This window comes from Phalaenopsis equestris, unplaced genomic scaffold, assembly GCF_001263595.1.
Source record: "Phalaenopsis equestris unplaced genomic scaffold, ASM126359v1 Scaffold000065, whole genome shotgun sequence".
NCBI classification, from domain to species: domain Eukaryota; kingdom Viridiplantae; phylum Streptophyta; class Magnoliopsida; order Asparagales; family Orchidaceae; genus Phalaenopsis; species Phalaenopsis equestris.
This window is the reverse complement of record NW_018164507.1, coordinates 194,825-210,323: the sequence shown is the minus strand read 5'-3', so window position 1 is coordinate 210,323 and position 15,499 is coordinate 194,825. Positions and strand designations below refer to the sequence as shown.

The 15,499-nt window shown below is 33.3% G+C and overlaps 1 protein-coding gene across 1 annotated transcript in view; it reads right to left on the bottom strand.

The window, feature by feature from the left end:
- Positions 1-10,259, bottom strand: part of LOC110019647 (myosin-1-like) — a 26,463-nt gene extending 16,204 nt beyond the window's left edge. The window contains exons 1-14 of the mRNA XM_020717394.1: positions 9,484-10,259; positions 7,483-7,584; positions 7,268-7,411; positions 6,810-6,960; positions 6,704-6,731; positions 6,271-6,434; positions 6,082-6,147; positions 5,959-5,972; positions 5,786-5,870; positions 1,728-1,831; positions 1,355-1,493; positions 1,007-1,125; positions 560-712; positions 397-486 (exon numbers count right to left, since the gene is read on the bottom strand). Coding sequence (XP_020573053.1) covers positions 397-486; positions 560-712; positions 1,007-1,125; positions 1,355-1,493; positions 1,728-1,831; positions 5,786-5,870; positions 5,959-5,972; positions 6,082-6,147; positions 6,271-6,434; positions 6,704-6,731; positions 6,810-6,960; positions 7,268-7,411; positions 7,483-7,584; positions 9,484-10,065 — 1,941 coding nt within the window. The 5' untranslated portion in view covers positions 10,066-10,259. The remainder of the gene's footprint in view (positions 1-396; positions 487-559; positions 713-1,006; positions 1,126-1,354; positions 1,494-1,727; positions 1,832-5,785; positions 5,871-5,958; positions 5,973-6,081; positions 6,148-6,270; positions 6,435-6,703; positions 6,732-6,809; positions 6,961-7,267; positions 7,412-7,482; positions 7,585-9,483) is intronic.
- Between the last annotated feature and the right edge of the window lie 5,240 nt (positions 10,260-15,499).

The following is a 15,499-nucleotide window of genomic DNA, read 5'->3' as shown; positions in this document are numbered from 1 at the left end:
GGGAAAGAGGGTGGCTGGACTACAAGTGGAGGAGATGGGTTGGCTGGCCGGTAAAAGCCAGCATGGAGGTGGTACGGTAATAATAATAATAATAATAATAAAATTATAATAAACTCGATCATTATTAGAAATAAGCCTAAAAAACTTCAAATTAGGATCAAATCAAAGAAAAATTCAATCTAATAAAGCAGTTGAAGTGCCAAGGCAATATCCAAAATAATTGATGATCAAAATATTTCAGAACATTTTATTCCCAACGCATAATATTCCAAGCAGACAGAAATCATCACATTTATAATTGATAAGACTCATCATGTCGAGGAGAATTAGTTTATCAATTCAACCTTCACCTGTAAATATGTTCATGCTACCATTAAATGGAAAAAAAAACTGTACCTCCTGTTCCAACTTGAACAAATGACGATTAAAATGCTGTTGCAGCCGTTCATTTGCATAATTTATGCAAAATTGTTCGAAGCTATTTCTCTGCAAAATAAAAATTAGAAATAACAATAGTTACATGTACACAAAGTTGCTAAAAAAGGCAAGCTTTACTCACGTCAAAAGATTCAAAACCATAAATATCAAGAATGCTAATTGATCTTCCTGTTCTTAGCTTCCCAACTCCAATTGCCTTGTTAACATTTTCCACAATCCAGTCAAATAGACTGGCATACAATGACTTCGCCAGTGCGTCCCTAGAATCAATTGCCTAAGAAAAAAGCAAAATTTTCTTATGTCATTTTCTAATAAAGTTATAAGAAAGGGGCATTTACAAACACAACACACAATTCTAATGTATTTACATATCTCACTCCTAAACTTTCACATACATACACATAAGAAATAACACCACTATCACTTTTTTAAAAGTGAAATATATCTTTTCATGCATATGTTTTGAAGCACACCAAAATGCTAAGCATGTAAATATGAAAGTTTAGGTGTGAAATATGTAAATACATAAGAATTGTGTGCCATGTTGGTGCATTATTAAGATTTCCACCTGAGATAAAGTGAGCTTCTGAACAATATGGTCATTTCCAACTCTCATTTCGCGAGTCGATAGAGCTAACTTTAGATCCAGGATTTCACACCCTAGTAATTTAGATACAGTGATAGCAGCTGAAACAAGAATGCATAATATCAAAAATATAGATCAAGTGTCCAAAAAACTAAAAAAATTGGAGATTTCAAATTACAGGATTGGTTTTTGGAAAAGTATGCAAATTACCATTTCTAAATAGTCCATTAAAAGTTAATTATATCATATCAAGAATTCTTTCTCATTGGAAATTATTGCAAATGTAAAGGTAGATTTTAAATATAACAAGCGCACAGTGTAATTACTTACCCTCATCTGCAACAACTTCAACATGGTTCTCATTATCAATCACCGAAAAAGAGATGTTGCCTAACCATAGGACTGTGGCAAGCATTGTATATGCCTCTTCTTGCTGCTCTTCGCTGATGTGGACAACTTTCATAGCATCCTGAAACAGTTAAAAATTTCTATCAAATTCAAAGGGCATTTTGCTTTTTACATTTTTACCACCCAAATCTTTTATATCACAAAAAATATCACCATTTTAACTTAAAAAAAAATTGAAGGGCAAATATGTAAAAATTAAAGTTTATATGTCAATACATAAGAATTGAGTAGTATGCATGTAAATCTTTCTAATTAGTAATCTCATCCTACAAATAGCATAATAATATTTAAGTACCTGCACGGAGCGAAACCTTTCAGCATCATTGACTCCACTGATTGTGAAGCAGTTGGTCCGTCTCAGATATTTGTACTCTTCCGCACTTTTCAAATTCAGCTTCTCTGTTTTCAAAGATCAGAAGCTCAGTAGAAGTGCAAAAGTGCAACAGTGAAAATTACAGAATTCAAAAGAAGAACAAATTTAATAATCCCCAATTGTGTATGTTGCCACAGATAAAACCATGAATATTAACATGATTTTATGATAAATAGTGGCTTATTCATGCATAAAATAAATGTGATACTGAGAAGCATAAGGAGACCAATCATAAACTGCTGTTAGTAACCAAAGGTAAATCTACAGAATAGGTTATTTTTCCATCTACACAACTATAGTAATTCATTCCATTTTTATAAAAAAAAGGTTTACGACTGGACTTAGAAGATTCTAAAGAGCTGAGAGAAACTTTCCTCAGATATATCTTAGTAGAATAATATATTATAATCTCTTTATGCACAGACTTGAGGGAATTAATTAAGAGAAAAAATATGTGTTTCAAGTCATTGTTTAGCTGCCAAATGTCATGGTGAAGGGTCGGGGGGAAGGGACCTCCATTGTTGAAAATGTTCAGAAAAAGTGTGTGTGCGTGTGTGTGTGTGTGGTACTATCTCTGCCGCTCATCTCACCTGGAAGTATAAACGAGCCTAGCGAACTTGAACTTGACTCGATAAGTGGCTCATGAGTGGAGCTCGATAAGCTAACAAGTCAAACTCAAACCAACTCCAACTCAACTCATTAGAACTAACTCATTTTAAAAAAATCTTTATATGAAATATACTCAAAATATATTAAAATTTACTTTACCTTTAACCTATTAAAATGATTTCTAAAATGATATTTTATATTTTATATCAAATGATTTATTATTTTTATTTCATATTTACTCAATTAATATCATTTTTTTTACCATCAAAGTAAAGAAATCAGCTCGTGAGCCAGCTTGAACAGTAGAACTAAGCTCGAGCTCGAACTCGAACTCAATTAATTAAGTTCTAACTCAAGCTGAGGATTACTCAAACTCGACTCCACTCATTCTTTTATACCCCTAGTCTCACCTAATCAAACAAAGAGAATAAAAAGATTTAATTGTCCTCCAAGATAGCTACTTGTCACGGACAAATAGTCCCACATCGGTTAGGTGTAGGGCCGAAAAACAGTATTTAAGTCCTAGACTGCCCACCACCCATAAGGGCTCTTTTGGGAGGTGACAAGTGGTATCAGAGCAGATTATTGTCTGTCAGGTGTGTGGACTCTCCATGGTCCAATGAGACCCTCGGAGGAGCCGATCTGTGACGAGGGCGTCACGTGATTGGGTGGAGGAAAATGTAACGGAGAAATAGTTTCACATCGGCTAGGTGAAGGACCGAAAAACAGTATTTAAGTTTTGGGCTGCCCACCACCCATAAGGGCTCTTTTGGGAGGTGACATAGTGCTTTCTTTCTCCTTCCGGCTCCCTATGTGCTTCTTCTCCTTCTTGTTTCTCCCGCACGCTCATAGCTCCTCTCACAGTGCACCTCCCTCTCTATTCGCAGCCCCCATCGCCTTCCCCTCTCTCGTTCACGCCGCCGAACTGTCGATTTCCCCTCCATCCTCCTTGCCAACCTCTCGTCGGCGATCTCATAGTCTCCAGCAGCGAACCATCCTCCTACTCCTCTGCTTCAACCAAAACTCCTCCGTGATTCCCAATCTCTCACACTCTCCTAAAATCGAGCGCTCCAGGTTTCATCCGCCCACTAACCAAACAAAGCTGCCGGCCCAGCTCAGCACACAGAACCCTTCTCCAACTCCCTTTTTATGTTTCTCTAACTGGATTCAAACCTTCAGAACCCCGTTCCACCTTCACACAACACTGCCCGCAGTCCTCTGCTTGTTATATCCATCCCTCCTGCTTCACACGTTTCTCCTCTCAAGTTCACGCCTCCGTCGTTCTGAATGCAGTTACTCGTACACACCCTTTTTTGCCCTCCCTAACAGGAAACTTCGCTCTGGTTAACGACCCGGACCGCACTCTACCAAGCAAATCACCATGCGGCACCTGTCCAAACACCTGACTTTTTTATTCTTAAAAATATAAGATATGTATATATAGGATAATGTCATTATAATAAAAACTATGTATATTAAAGAAATATATAAAATGGTAAGAATAATATAAAAAGAAAATAAAAAATTTAATAGCATTATTCTTCAGAAATTAAGATGCCCATGAGCTGCTCAAGCTCGTCTGCCAGAAAAAAATTGGACAAATAAAGTTGAAGATTTAAAATAAAAATATATATTTTTAAATTTTAATTATAAAAAATATACCATAAATTTTTTTTTAAAAAAATTAATTTATTAATTTAAAGCACGTATGTTTGACATGCATGTCCCTTGTATATTTTAAAATCATTTAATTTGAATACATCAATGACGTGTTCATTATTCATCTGAGGCTTGTCAGACAAGTGTCAGCGTCTAAGAATTGTCCGACGTTATACTAGTTTTTAATTAGAAGTGTCATTGCATCATAGCAAACCAGGCTCCAACCTCAAAGAGTGTAAACGAGCCGAGCTTAAGCGAGTTCAAGCTTAGCTCATGCTCAACTCGTTAAAAAATATCATTATTCGTGTTTTGCTAATTTATACAGCAAGCACAAAAAAAATTGTGTGTTCAGCTTGTTTTCTTAGTGAGTCAAACACTAGCTAATGCAGTGGTAGAATGTTATGGGTAGAGGCGAGATTTATTCTTATTATTTAAATTGAAATATTTATTTAAATAAATATTAATCTATTTTTATTTAATTTTTAATTAATAATTTTAATTGATTATAAATCGTTGTAAATTTCTAGTCAATTTAATATTTTTAACAATATTTCAAATTAATATATTAAAATATATCATTTTTTAAGTAAGCACGAACAAACAAATCTTTATTCGTGTTTGATTCGTTTATATATCAAGTACAAAGATTTTATTTTCGACTTACTTGATTAGCAAACAAATCAAACATGAGATACTTAATGAGCCGATCACGAATTATTCGCGAACAACAAACCATTTTGATAGACCTACCAACCTCCTTCCTCTTCTGAAAGTAAGTTAACACTAGGGATAAAAAGGGTTCAAGATTGTAAAATTTAGGAGTTATATGACAATCAAAGTTAATATTTGGGTCAAAAATTTTAATATGTAATTTAACTACAGTAACTTATTTTATTGGAATCACGTGAAAGAAAAAATGGCGTTTCTACTTATAAACCAGTTAGAATAAGTTGATGATGAATTACTTGTGAATTTAGAGGTACCAAAAAATTGACTTTCCAACTGAATCTGACCCAATCTTGACTTGAAAAAAGTGAGTTCGAGTTATCCCAGACATGTTTAATTTTTTGGGTCTTGTTCAGATTGGCCCACTAATCCGAAATTAATCCGTTAATCCAAAATTGAGCAGGATTAACTCAAAAATTACTTAAATTGACCTCATTTTGACACAAATAGTTGTATTATGTTAAACGAGTTATACGAGTCATATTCTGGTTTGCGTGCTGATGGGTCTATTTTGGGTTGGGCTTTCTAACATGTTTAATATTTGGGTCAAAAATTGTGCTTCAGGACAATTTGGATCAGACCTCAACCCGACCTACGAACCTAACCAAAATGATTCCACGGTCGAAATTTCAAAAAAAGAATAGGGAGAGAATTAATTAATTGTGTGAATTGATCTCATCTCTTAGACAAAAGAAGGGGATATAAGTAGAGGAGCATTTACATTGATACCACCCAATTCTTATGTATTTACCTGTCTAACAGCTAAATTTACTCTTTTTTTTACATTTATACCGCCTAAATCTTTCATATCAAATCAAAAATACCATTATTATAACATTTAAAAGGTGAAATACACCTTCTCATGCATAAGTAAGGTGGCATATATGTAAAAAATTAAAAATCAGGTGTTCAGATATGTAAATAGATAAGAATTGAGTGATATACATGTAAATCTTCCAAAAACAAATCTCAGGAAACTTTCATACCTCTTAGAGATTTTGAAGCACCAGCACAAAGTTGATAAAAAATATGATAGGAGCGTTCACCAGGTGCACATTGGACAACTCGAGACTGAAAAAGGATGTAAATAATAAATTACAACCAGGCATAAACCAAGATGGAAAAAACAAATTTTATTTTGCAAGCAAAGAGGATTTACCTTCTCCAGCAAAACTGCCGCATATACAGAGCAGCAATTTCAGGAAGTTCAGTCCAAGAACATAAATTTACAGTGAGAAAATTCCTCAAATCAAATAAAAAAAATTAAACCATCCATACATACATGTTTGAATATTGGCACCGTATATTTTTCCAATTGAATTGAATTGAATTTCAATCAACTTTCCCCCTACAAAATTATAAAAGTAACATGAACAATATGTGATACTTCAAAACAGTCCAAATTGTATGGTGAAATAATCGATATTGTGACCAAGTAAATTGATGAGGAGGACTCAGTTGCTTACAAAACGACTGGAGTTATCATTTTTTGCTGTTCTTGCATTGCCAAATGCTTCAAGTATAGGATTTGTTTGTAAAATTTCATATTCCATTCCACTGCCTCCTCCTCCAAGAGCAGCCAAATACTGCATGGCTATCTTTGCTGTTTCAGTCTTCCCAGCTCCACTTTCCCCACTGCAAAAGCTCACCACAATCAACAAATTGCAAAATCAAAGCCCCAAATTACTAAAGAAATTAAATAGATAAATTCCAATTATCAATATGCATGTAAGGAACATAAATAGCTCTACAAGCTGCAGGAATAAACAAACATTCCTTTTTGTCACAACAGATATTTATTGCCAAAAATCACATTTTTTGCAAGCATCCATACCTCACAAGGTTAGACATGCAAAAGGACAAAAGTCACTATGGCATATGAAAATTCTCTAATGGTTACACACCTTATAATGATCGATTGGTTGACTTCGTCTGAAAGAAAACAAAACATTGTTAGAGATTGAAAAAAATGTTTACCACATAATTAGAAAGAAAGAATTTACAGATCACCTCTGATCATTTCATGAATGGCAGTATCTGCAATTGCATAAACATGTGGATTGGATGTAGATTTGCGCCTATATGCTTCTATGTACTCGTTTCCATAGAGCTGAACCTCCTTAAATGGGTTGATGGCAACCAAAACTGGCCCAGCTTTGGACTAGATTGTAAAAACACAAAAAAATAGGACTTTCTAAATCTTATAGTATGTGGGATTTAAAGTAGGAAAATTTACGGTCGTAGCACACAATTCTTATATATTTACATATCTCACATCTAAACTTTCATTTTCATATCTAAACTTTCATATTTAAAAGTGAAAAATGCGCATTTCACTTCTAAAAAGTGATAATAGTGTTATTTTTTATGTGTTTTTAAAGATTTCAGTGTTAAGTGCATAAATATGGAAGTTTAAGTGTGAGATATGCCAATACATTAGAAATATGTGCTATGTAGTGGATACTTACATAAATCATGTTTCGATCGTATCTATACTGCAAATTATAGAGCACAGATGGCTCATTTAAATAGCTAAGTTGCATGAGATCTTCAACGCCATCAAGTATTTCAGGATTTGCAGGTAAGAGGGCCTTAATTTCAAACTTCAATACCTAGAAGAAAAAACAACAGATTGAGCTAAAGAAAAGGAATTTAAATGGAGAGTAGAACTTTTAATACTTACTTTCCCTTCTGGAAGAGATAGAAGGGACTCCGCTCCTGAAATTGATATTATGTTCCCTAAGACCCATTCTCCATTTGGAAGCTGACACCAAACTTGAAGCTTCTGAAAGGGTAAATTTCAAAATGAATGTCTCAATATTAATTTATCAATGACATTTAGATAGAACTAGGGGTGTAAATGCTCGGCTGGTGTTCGACTCGTTAAAAAGTATCATCGTTCATGTTCGGCTTGTTAAAAAATATCAACACGTTTTGTTCGCAAATAACGAGCCGTTTTGACATCCTTAGTTACACAGTCGTAAGATGTTAAGAGTAGGAACAAGATTTAAATATTATTATTATTATTATATATATATATATATATAAGATTTAAATATTATTATTATTATTATTATTATATATATATATATGATCGAGCATAACGAGCCAAGCACGAACAAACAAATCTTAATTCGTTTTCAGCTCATTTATATATCAAGTGTAAAAAAATTATTTGTCTTCGGCTTGTTTGTTTAGCGAATGAATTGAATACGAGTTATTTAACAAGTCAAACGCGAGTTGTTCGAGAACAACAAGCCGTTTTGACAGTTCTACGTAGAAGCTGGTAAAAAAAGACTTTTTTTTAAAGTAAAGTGTCAAAATAGTCCCCGAATTGTTTAAGCCTCTATAGAAGTGTCAAATTAGTTTTTCAGATTCTTTAAATTGGGGCTCTAATAGTCCCCCGTGAGAACCATTTCAACCCCAATTCACCGAGTCACACAATTTCAGAAAACTTTATGTCACGATTTTCAATTTACATGTAACCTTGGATTATGTTTTGAAACTTGATGGCTAATGCAGCGACTCAGATAATTAAATTTATAATGACTTGTTTTGAAATTAGAAAGAGTAATTATAGATGGTTTGGTCACATTTAACATCAATCATCTAATGATCCAATTAAGAGAGTAGATATTTTAGATTCAACTTATGTTAAGAAAAACAGAAAGAGGCCTAAAATGACTTGGGCATATTGTCTAAGAAAATGACCTTAATTTATTAAAATTAAATGAAAATACAACACTCAATAGGACACAACCGAGAAAAAGGATTTATGTAGCCGTCCACTTTGTGGGATAAAGACTCCTTCTTGTCGTTGTTGTTGTTGTTGTTGTTGTTGTTGTTGTTGTTGTTGTTATTGTTGTATAATGAACATATATAATGATAATAATGAACATATATAAGGATTTGTATCGCCATATCTTTACTAGAACTAAATGAAAATATGACACTAAATAGGACGCAATGGAGAAAAAAGGATTCATGTAGCCGACCCCACGTAGTGGGATTAAGGTTTTGTTGTTGTTGTTGTTGTATCGCCATATCTCAAATCAAGATAAAGGCCTAAACTATATTCTATGATCAATTATTAATAATTATCCTGAATTATAATATTAAAAAGGTCCTATTAAAATCTAAGTGGGAAGCTTTAAGGATTATTGTAGAGTTCTTTACATTTTGAGGATTATTATGCTAATGAATCATAGTAGTTTACATAAATTCATGCATTTATATTTGAGTCAAGCTATTAATGAATTTGAAAAAAAATAAATAATAAAAGGTTATACGGCTTTTTTGTAAAAATGTAAATATATTTCATGGCAAGGTAAAATAACTTAATTCTGTCCGGGTGAAATTTTAAAAATAAGATGTAAGTAATCATTAGGTAACTAATCGAAAAAATATTCAAAATGTAAGAGTAAAATCATTTACTGTATTTATAAATAGATAATAATAAAGAGACATTTACATGCAACCACCCAATCTCTATGCATTTGCATATACAACACCCGTCCGAAACATTGATATTTACAAATTAAATAATTTCTTAGAACTACCGAATTTGAAAAAATTGAAAAGTATGGGTTGTGATTTTACCATCAATTTTAATGTTTCAGTGAGGAAATGGAAAATGGATGGAAGAGGGTGATTGATTTGTGAATAGCAGGTTTCAGAGCACTACCTTCTTTGCGTCATGGCAGCTGGTGTCGCTCCATCTGCGTTCATTCAGAGGCGAGAACTTTTCCGGCAAACAAACCGAACCTTCGCCGGTTACATTCTCTTTCATTTTGCAAATCCTCTCCTCTGCCGCAGCTGAGTTCGATCTGTAAGGCGAATCATCATCCACCCTAAAGCCATCCAAATCCTCCTCAGCCGATGAGCAAAGGTTCGCTCCAACCGCTTCTATTACACCCCCCAATTTGTTTATTTCAACCCCATCGTCGTCATCTATATCCCCTTCCCCTTCGGCAGCTGAAGCTACATTTTCAGCTTTCTTCGTCTCCGCCGGCGGCGATACGTCGGCGAATCTGGATTCTGGTGGGGATTGCACGGAACAGAGCGCCGCAGATGGTGATCGAGGCTTAGCATTGGACTTCTCCGGGGGTGTTTTCTTCTTCTGAGGAGCATGCTGCTTATCAGGCGTGGTCTTCTTCTTCGAAATTGCCGACGGCCTCCTCTGCTGCGTGGGTTTCCGCGGCGGGATCGTGGAATGCTTCTCCGGAGTCGTCTTCTTCCTCGATGTCGAGGTTCCGGGGTTCGGCATTTTCACGGATGTGATTCGATTCTCCGTCTGCGCGGTATAAATCCATGGAGCATCCGATCAGTTTGGGTTACCACCGATCGCTGCGCTTCAAGGTTTACTGAATCCAGACTCCCGAACTGAAATCTCCCAAAAATGAACACTGTGAGTTGCCGAAAATAGGAAAAACCACAAGGAGAACCAGAACGAATCAAATGAAAGAAGAAGGTGGCCATTTTTACATTTATGGCACAGAATTGTTATGTATTTACATATCTCACTCCGATGATTGAGAGAACTCCCCAAAGGTGAAGGGTAGATCGATAAAACAGAAATGGGCAAGAGAAGAAGGAAAGTTATGCATGCGTGGCCCGAGTTGGCAGCCTTAATTTTAGAAAATAGTTTAAATTAAATTTATGCTTATTATGAAAAATATAATTTCTTAAGAAGCTTAAATTTTGGAGAAATGCAATTAGTTTTTAAAGAAAGAATAATTAAGCTTAATAAATTTTATAAGTTCAATTAAAATAAAAAATTTATTTAATTTTGCGTATTTTTTTAAATTATAACTTTTATTAAAAATAATAAGTTTATTTAAAAACAATTCAACTATGACTGAAAAATTAATTTTGAAATTTTTAATTATATTTCCTAAAAATATATTTTATTGAATGGTGTTGATTAAATTCTAATTAAGATAAACTTGAGCGTATTTTATATTAATATTTTATTAAATAAGCTCACTCGTTATGAAATGAGCTGAGTTGAGACACAGTCAAGCATCACTCCTTAGGCCATCAAGCCTAGCTCACAAGCTATTTATTGAATTGAACATGATTGATCTCACAACCCTAAACTTGGTAAATAAATTCTTATGTTATATATTTTGTTGTCACATAAATAAAGTTTTATTCATATAATTTCTACTAATTAGAAAAAATATTATATATAATATAACTCATAGAATATTGCTTCTAAAAATAGCACTAATCTTTTCACTTGTGTCGCCGTTGTATGACGTAAGTCTCTAATTTGTGATAATCAGGAGCTCAAATTTCTAATTTGTAATCTCTCATGTGTAATATTCTAGTGTGGTTGGCTCATCAATAACATCCCCTACACCTTATGATGAAGTTGCCTACCTTAAATGTATTAGTTTTTGTCGCTACTATGATAATAGTAAGTTGGCATGTAATAGTGTCATGTATAATGTGACATCTTGGGTATTGAACTAGGTTTCTAGTTGCCTACCTTGAATGTATTAGTTTTTGTCGCTACTATGATAATTGTAAGTTGGCATGTAATAGTGTCAAGTATAATGTGACATCTTGGGTATTGAACTAGGTTTCATCACAAAAGGAGTCTTTCACAAGAAGTATGTTGGTGTTTGTGGCAGCGTAAAGTATCATGATGTTTCTATGTGCCATGAAAGATCAAATGATGACCACCATGCAAATGAAGAAGCGTTGCCTTGATGGTGATATATGATGATGATATGTTTAAATATGCCACGGGATGTGTATCTATGTAGATGGACGATCATGGGTCCTAAGGCCTGGTTGGATAGGCTGGCGTTGGTGCACAAATATTATATTTTTCATCTTAACCTCCACACCTATCATCGATTACATGCGTATTCTAATGGATGCCACTACATAACTCTTCAATTTGATTTATAGCATATTAAACAAGGCAATCTTTAGGTATTCCAATCAACAATTGTAATTCCTTCTCTAACTCCTGAATATAATTGCACTATGAAAAAAAACAAAAAATTCAATAATATGAACCATTAAAAGTGAAAACTTGTAATAGGTGGCAATGACAATAAAAACACATATCAACATGCTTTCCCCGTGTGCTCTTGGATAGTAGGCTGGGGGCAAGGTCGTTTGTGCCATTAGTAAGTATAATGATGCATATGACCAATACCAATCCAAGTATCATTTGACTTAGTTTTTGTCGCTCTTATAAATAGTATTTTGTTGCTCTCGTGAATATTATATATTTAAATAACTAATGTGATGTTGTTCTCTCATAATTTAATATAAGAGTGATGATAGTTAACCTAGTACACATTGTTTTTTTTCTACCATCCACTCTTATAAATCAGGTTTTATCGCCTCTATGTGTATGTATTGTATAGCTCCAAACTATCCCATCACAATCTGGAAAATGTCACTCAACCTGTCGCCATGCGTATGACTAACAAATAATCGCTCCAAATATGCATGAATCAACACCTTGAAACATTATTTGAATACTTTAGGGTTCTCAAATTTAATTATTTATCTTTTAATTGGGGGTACTATAAATTAAATTAATTGTGATAATAGTTAATAATAAAAATAATATTAACATGGCTTTGTAATAAGTCATCAATCTCATTTATGTAGATTTTAACAACACTTTGCCACATCTCTCTTGGTTGATCTAGCGCCAACTTTAGAAAAAGTATGATAATTAAAATATATAATAAATTATAGCAAATTATATGCAAGATTATAAAAAATTGCTTGGATACTTATTATCGAAGCTCTTTCCTTGAAGCTATTTAGGGTATGAAACATGTAATGTGGGTCTCCCTATGTATAAATGCTCCTATATCCAAACCTATCAAATTTGTTAGCAACCGGTCATATGCACCCGACTAGGCTTGGTGGTCTCTCATAATTCTCTATACAAATGTGCTAAAACTGCCCATCGCTCGACTACTACCACCAATAAATGGTTGTCTAATCTAACATAAACACTCAATTATGTGTTGACATGTGATAGGTTACTCACCATCAATAAACATAAAATGACCTCTAGAATAGTGTCTTGATATATATATATATATGTGTGTGTGTGTGTGTGTGGGTGTGGGGGTGTGTGTGTGTAACAGCAATCAAATAAGTCAGAATGTGGGTGGTGATGTGACCCAGTTAAACGCAATCAAATGAGTCAGAATGTGGGTGGTGATGTGACCCAGTTAAACGTAAGGAATTCAAAAAGATTTGGCGAAAGTAAAGTGAGCGTCATAACATCTTGCCTGGTATCTGGCACCATGTTGGGTTCTCTTAACATTATTTTTATTGAGAGCTTGAAGTTGCAGTGGTAGACCTCAAGTGCCTCGGTATTAGTCTAGCATCGTAAAATTAGTGTCACAATATGACGACACAATAGGAATAGTTATTCACTTGAAATTTTGAATTCAATAGCTGGAAAGGAAGTTGGATTGGTAGGTGGAAAAACTTTAAAAGAAGGAATGAGCAGAATCTAAAGAAGAGTGTTGGATAGTAGCGAGTCAGAGGTACTGCTTAGTGTGAGTATGAGTGAGTGAGAGTGTGTTTAGAGTGGATGAGTGCAGTGAGGCTGCTTGGCTTAGTGAAGCAAGGAGACGGTGAAGCTGAGGGGGCTTCATCTTTCCATACATTGTTGGAAAATATTTTCTTTGTTAAATCTTTATGAACCCTCATTATTTTGGTAAAATGAAGATTGCCTTATCTTTTGTGGAATCGTGTTAGGCTAAATATTTCTTCTTTTATGAATTGGTAGTTTAAAAATTAAATGTTGTGATTATTAGGGGTGTAAACGAGCCGAACACGAACGAACACATCTTAGTTCGTGTTCGGCTCGCTAAAATTTCGAACAACGAGCCGTTTTGACAGCCCTAGTGATTATAATATAATTGCATGTTAAGTTGAAGGCTTGTTTATGTTTTCATCCCAATTAATTTAGTAGTAAGTGGTAATCACACATATTTTTAGAACTTCATGTAAATTAAAGATTTTGATAGTCTTAATTTATAGTAGAAAAATCACAACTTGATTTTGGATAATAGAAATATTATTTTTGAGCATAGTAGTCATTTAGGAAAATAACATAAATCAATTTTGAAATTCCCTAAATGCATAGACATATTGCTTTAGTATTTTGCAAATTAGGATTTTCTTTTGCTATCAATAGAGGCTTTAAATCATATATGTTATTGACTGACTAGCAATTTTAACTAAAACCTTTTCACAGACATTAATTTATAAATTAGAATTTTTATATATTTAAGTATTTAATCACTTTAAAAAAAAAATTAAAAAATTAATATATTCCAAAAAATATTATTTTGAATAGAAAATAAGGTTTTGAGCTAATGTTTAACTTCATTTTAAAATTCACCATTTGTCCTTTTGAGAATGATGTTTGAATCAAATCTACTGTATTACTTGAATGACACATGTACTTGTGTTTGTTTGTGTGAAGTTATATCAAATTTTTGACATCATTGTCGATGTTCAAATTGTATGATTTTGAAAATTTGAAATTTAACATTAGTAAACAAACATTTTTTTTTCTAATTCATTTTATTTAGTTTAGTTTTGTCATTGGGCAAATTTCCTTGCATTTACCTCTATATCTTGTTGCATAGTGATCTCCTAATATTTACTGTTGATTTTCTTTGTATATGTTAAAATTGCACCAATGTCACAACACCACTGCTACCATTGCAACACAAACTTTGATTTGTTGAAATCTTTCATGTTGGTGTTATCTATGTGCTGCATAATTATGTATATGTTATTGTGATGAAATGTTACTTTTTTTGTTTATGAAACTTAGTGCTTGTGTAGGATTAAATACACTGATTAGGGGTCATTTGACCCTAAAATAGAAAAAAAAATTGCTAAGAACTTTTTTAAAATGAAAAAGATTAAAAATTCTTTAGGAGACATTACAAACCCCTAGAAAGAAAACAATCGTTATATACCACTTAGAGATTTTATAAACCTGTTGACAGAGGAAATTCACTAGAATATTAATAGATATACCATCCAGGCAAATAATTTTGAGCATAATCCTGTAATTATTTAAATATTTCATAATAGTCAATTTTGCAGCTCACATGTAGAAGACTCCAACCTATAATAGTTAGTTTCTTGGAGATTTACATAACTTTCAAGTATAACAATGTCTATAATGCAGTTGTTAGACTTAGATTTTTCCTATTTTTACTAAGAGAAAAAGCTAAGATGCGGTTGAATTCATTAACTCTTGAATCTATTACAACCTATAATGATTTGGTCTAAAAATTCTTAATTATGTATATGCCACCTTTTAAGATTGTCAAACTAAGGAATGATGTCACTTCATTTACCTAGATATTTTCAGAGTCTATGAGTTTTGAGAGAGGTTTATGAAACTATTTAAGAAGTACCAACACTATGCCCAACCAGATTGGTCTATAATATAAACTTTCAATATTGAGCTAGTGTGGTTATTGAGATTGACCATATATGTTGTAGTTAGAGGCGCATTAATGTCTAAATTATTTGAGGAGAACTATAGTTTAATAAAATAGATGATGGCTAGTAATTTCCAATAGCCATTTAAGTGAGTGAACATTAAAAAATAGCTAATGTGCATGATACAACTTTATTAGCTATTCTAACTACACAAATGATATCTATATCAAATAAAT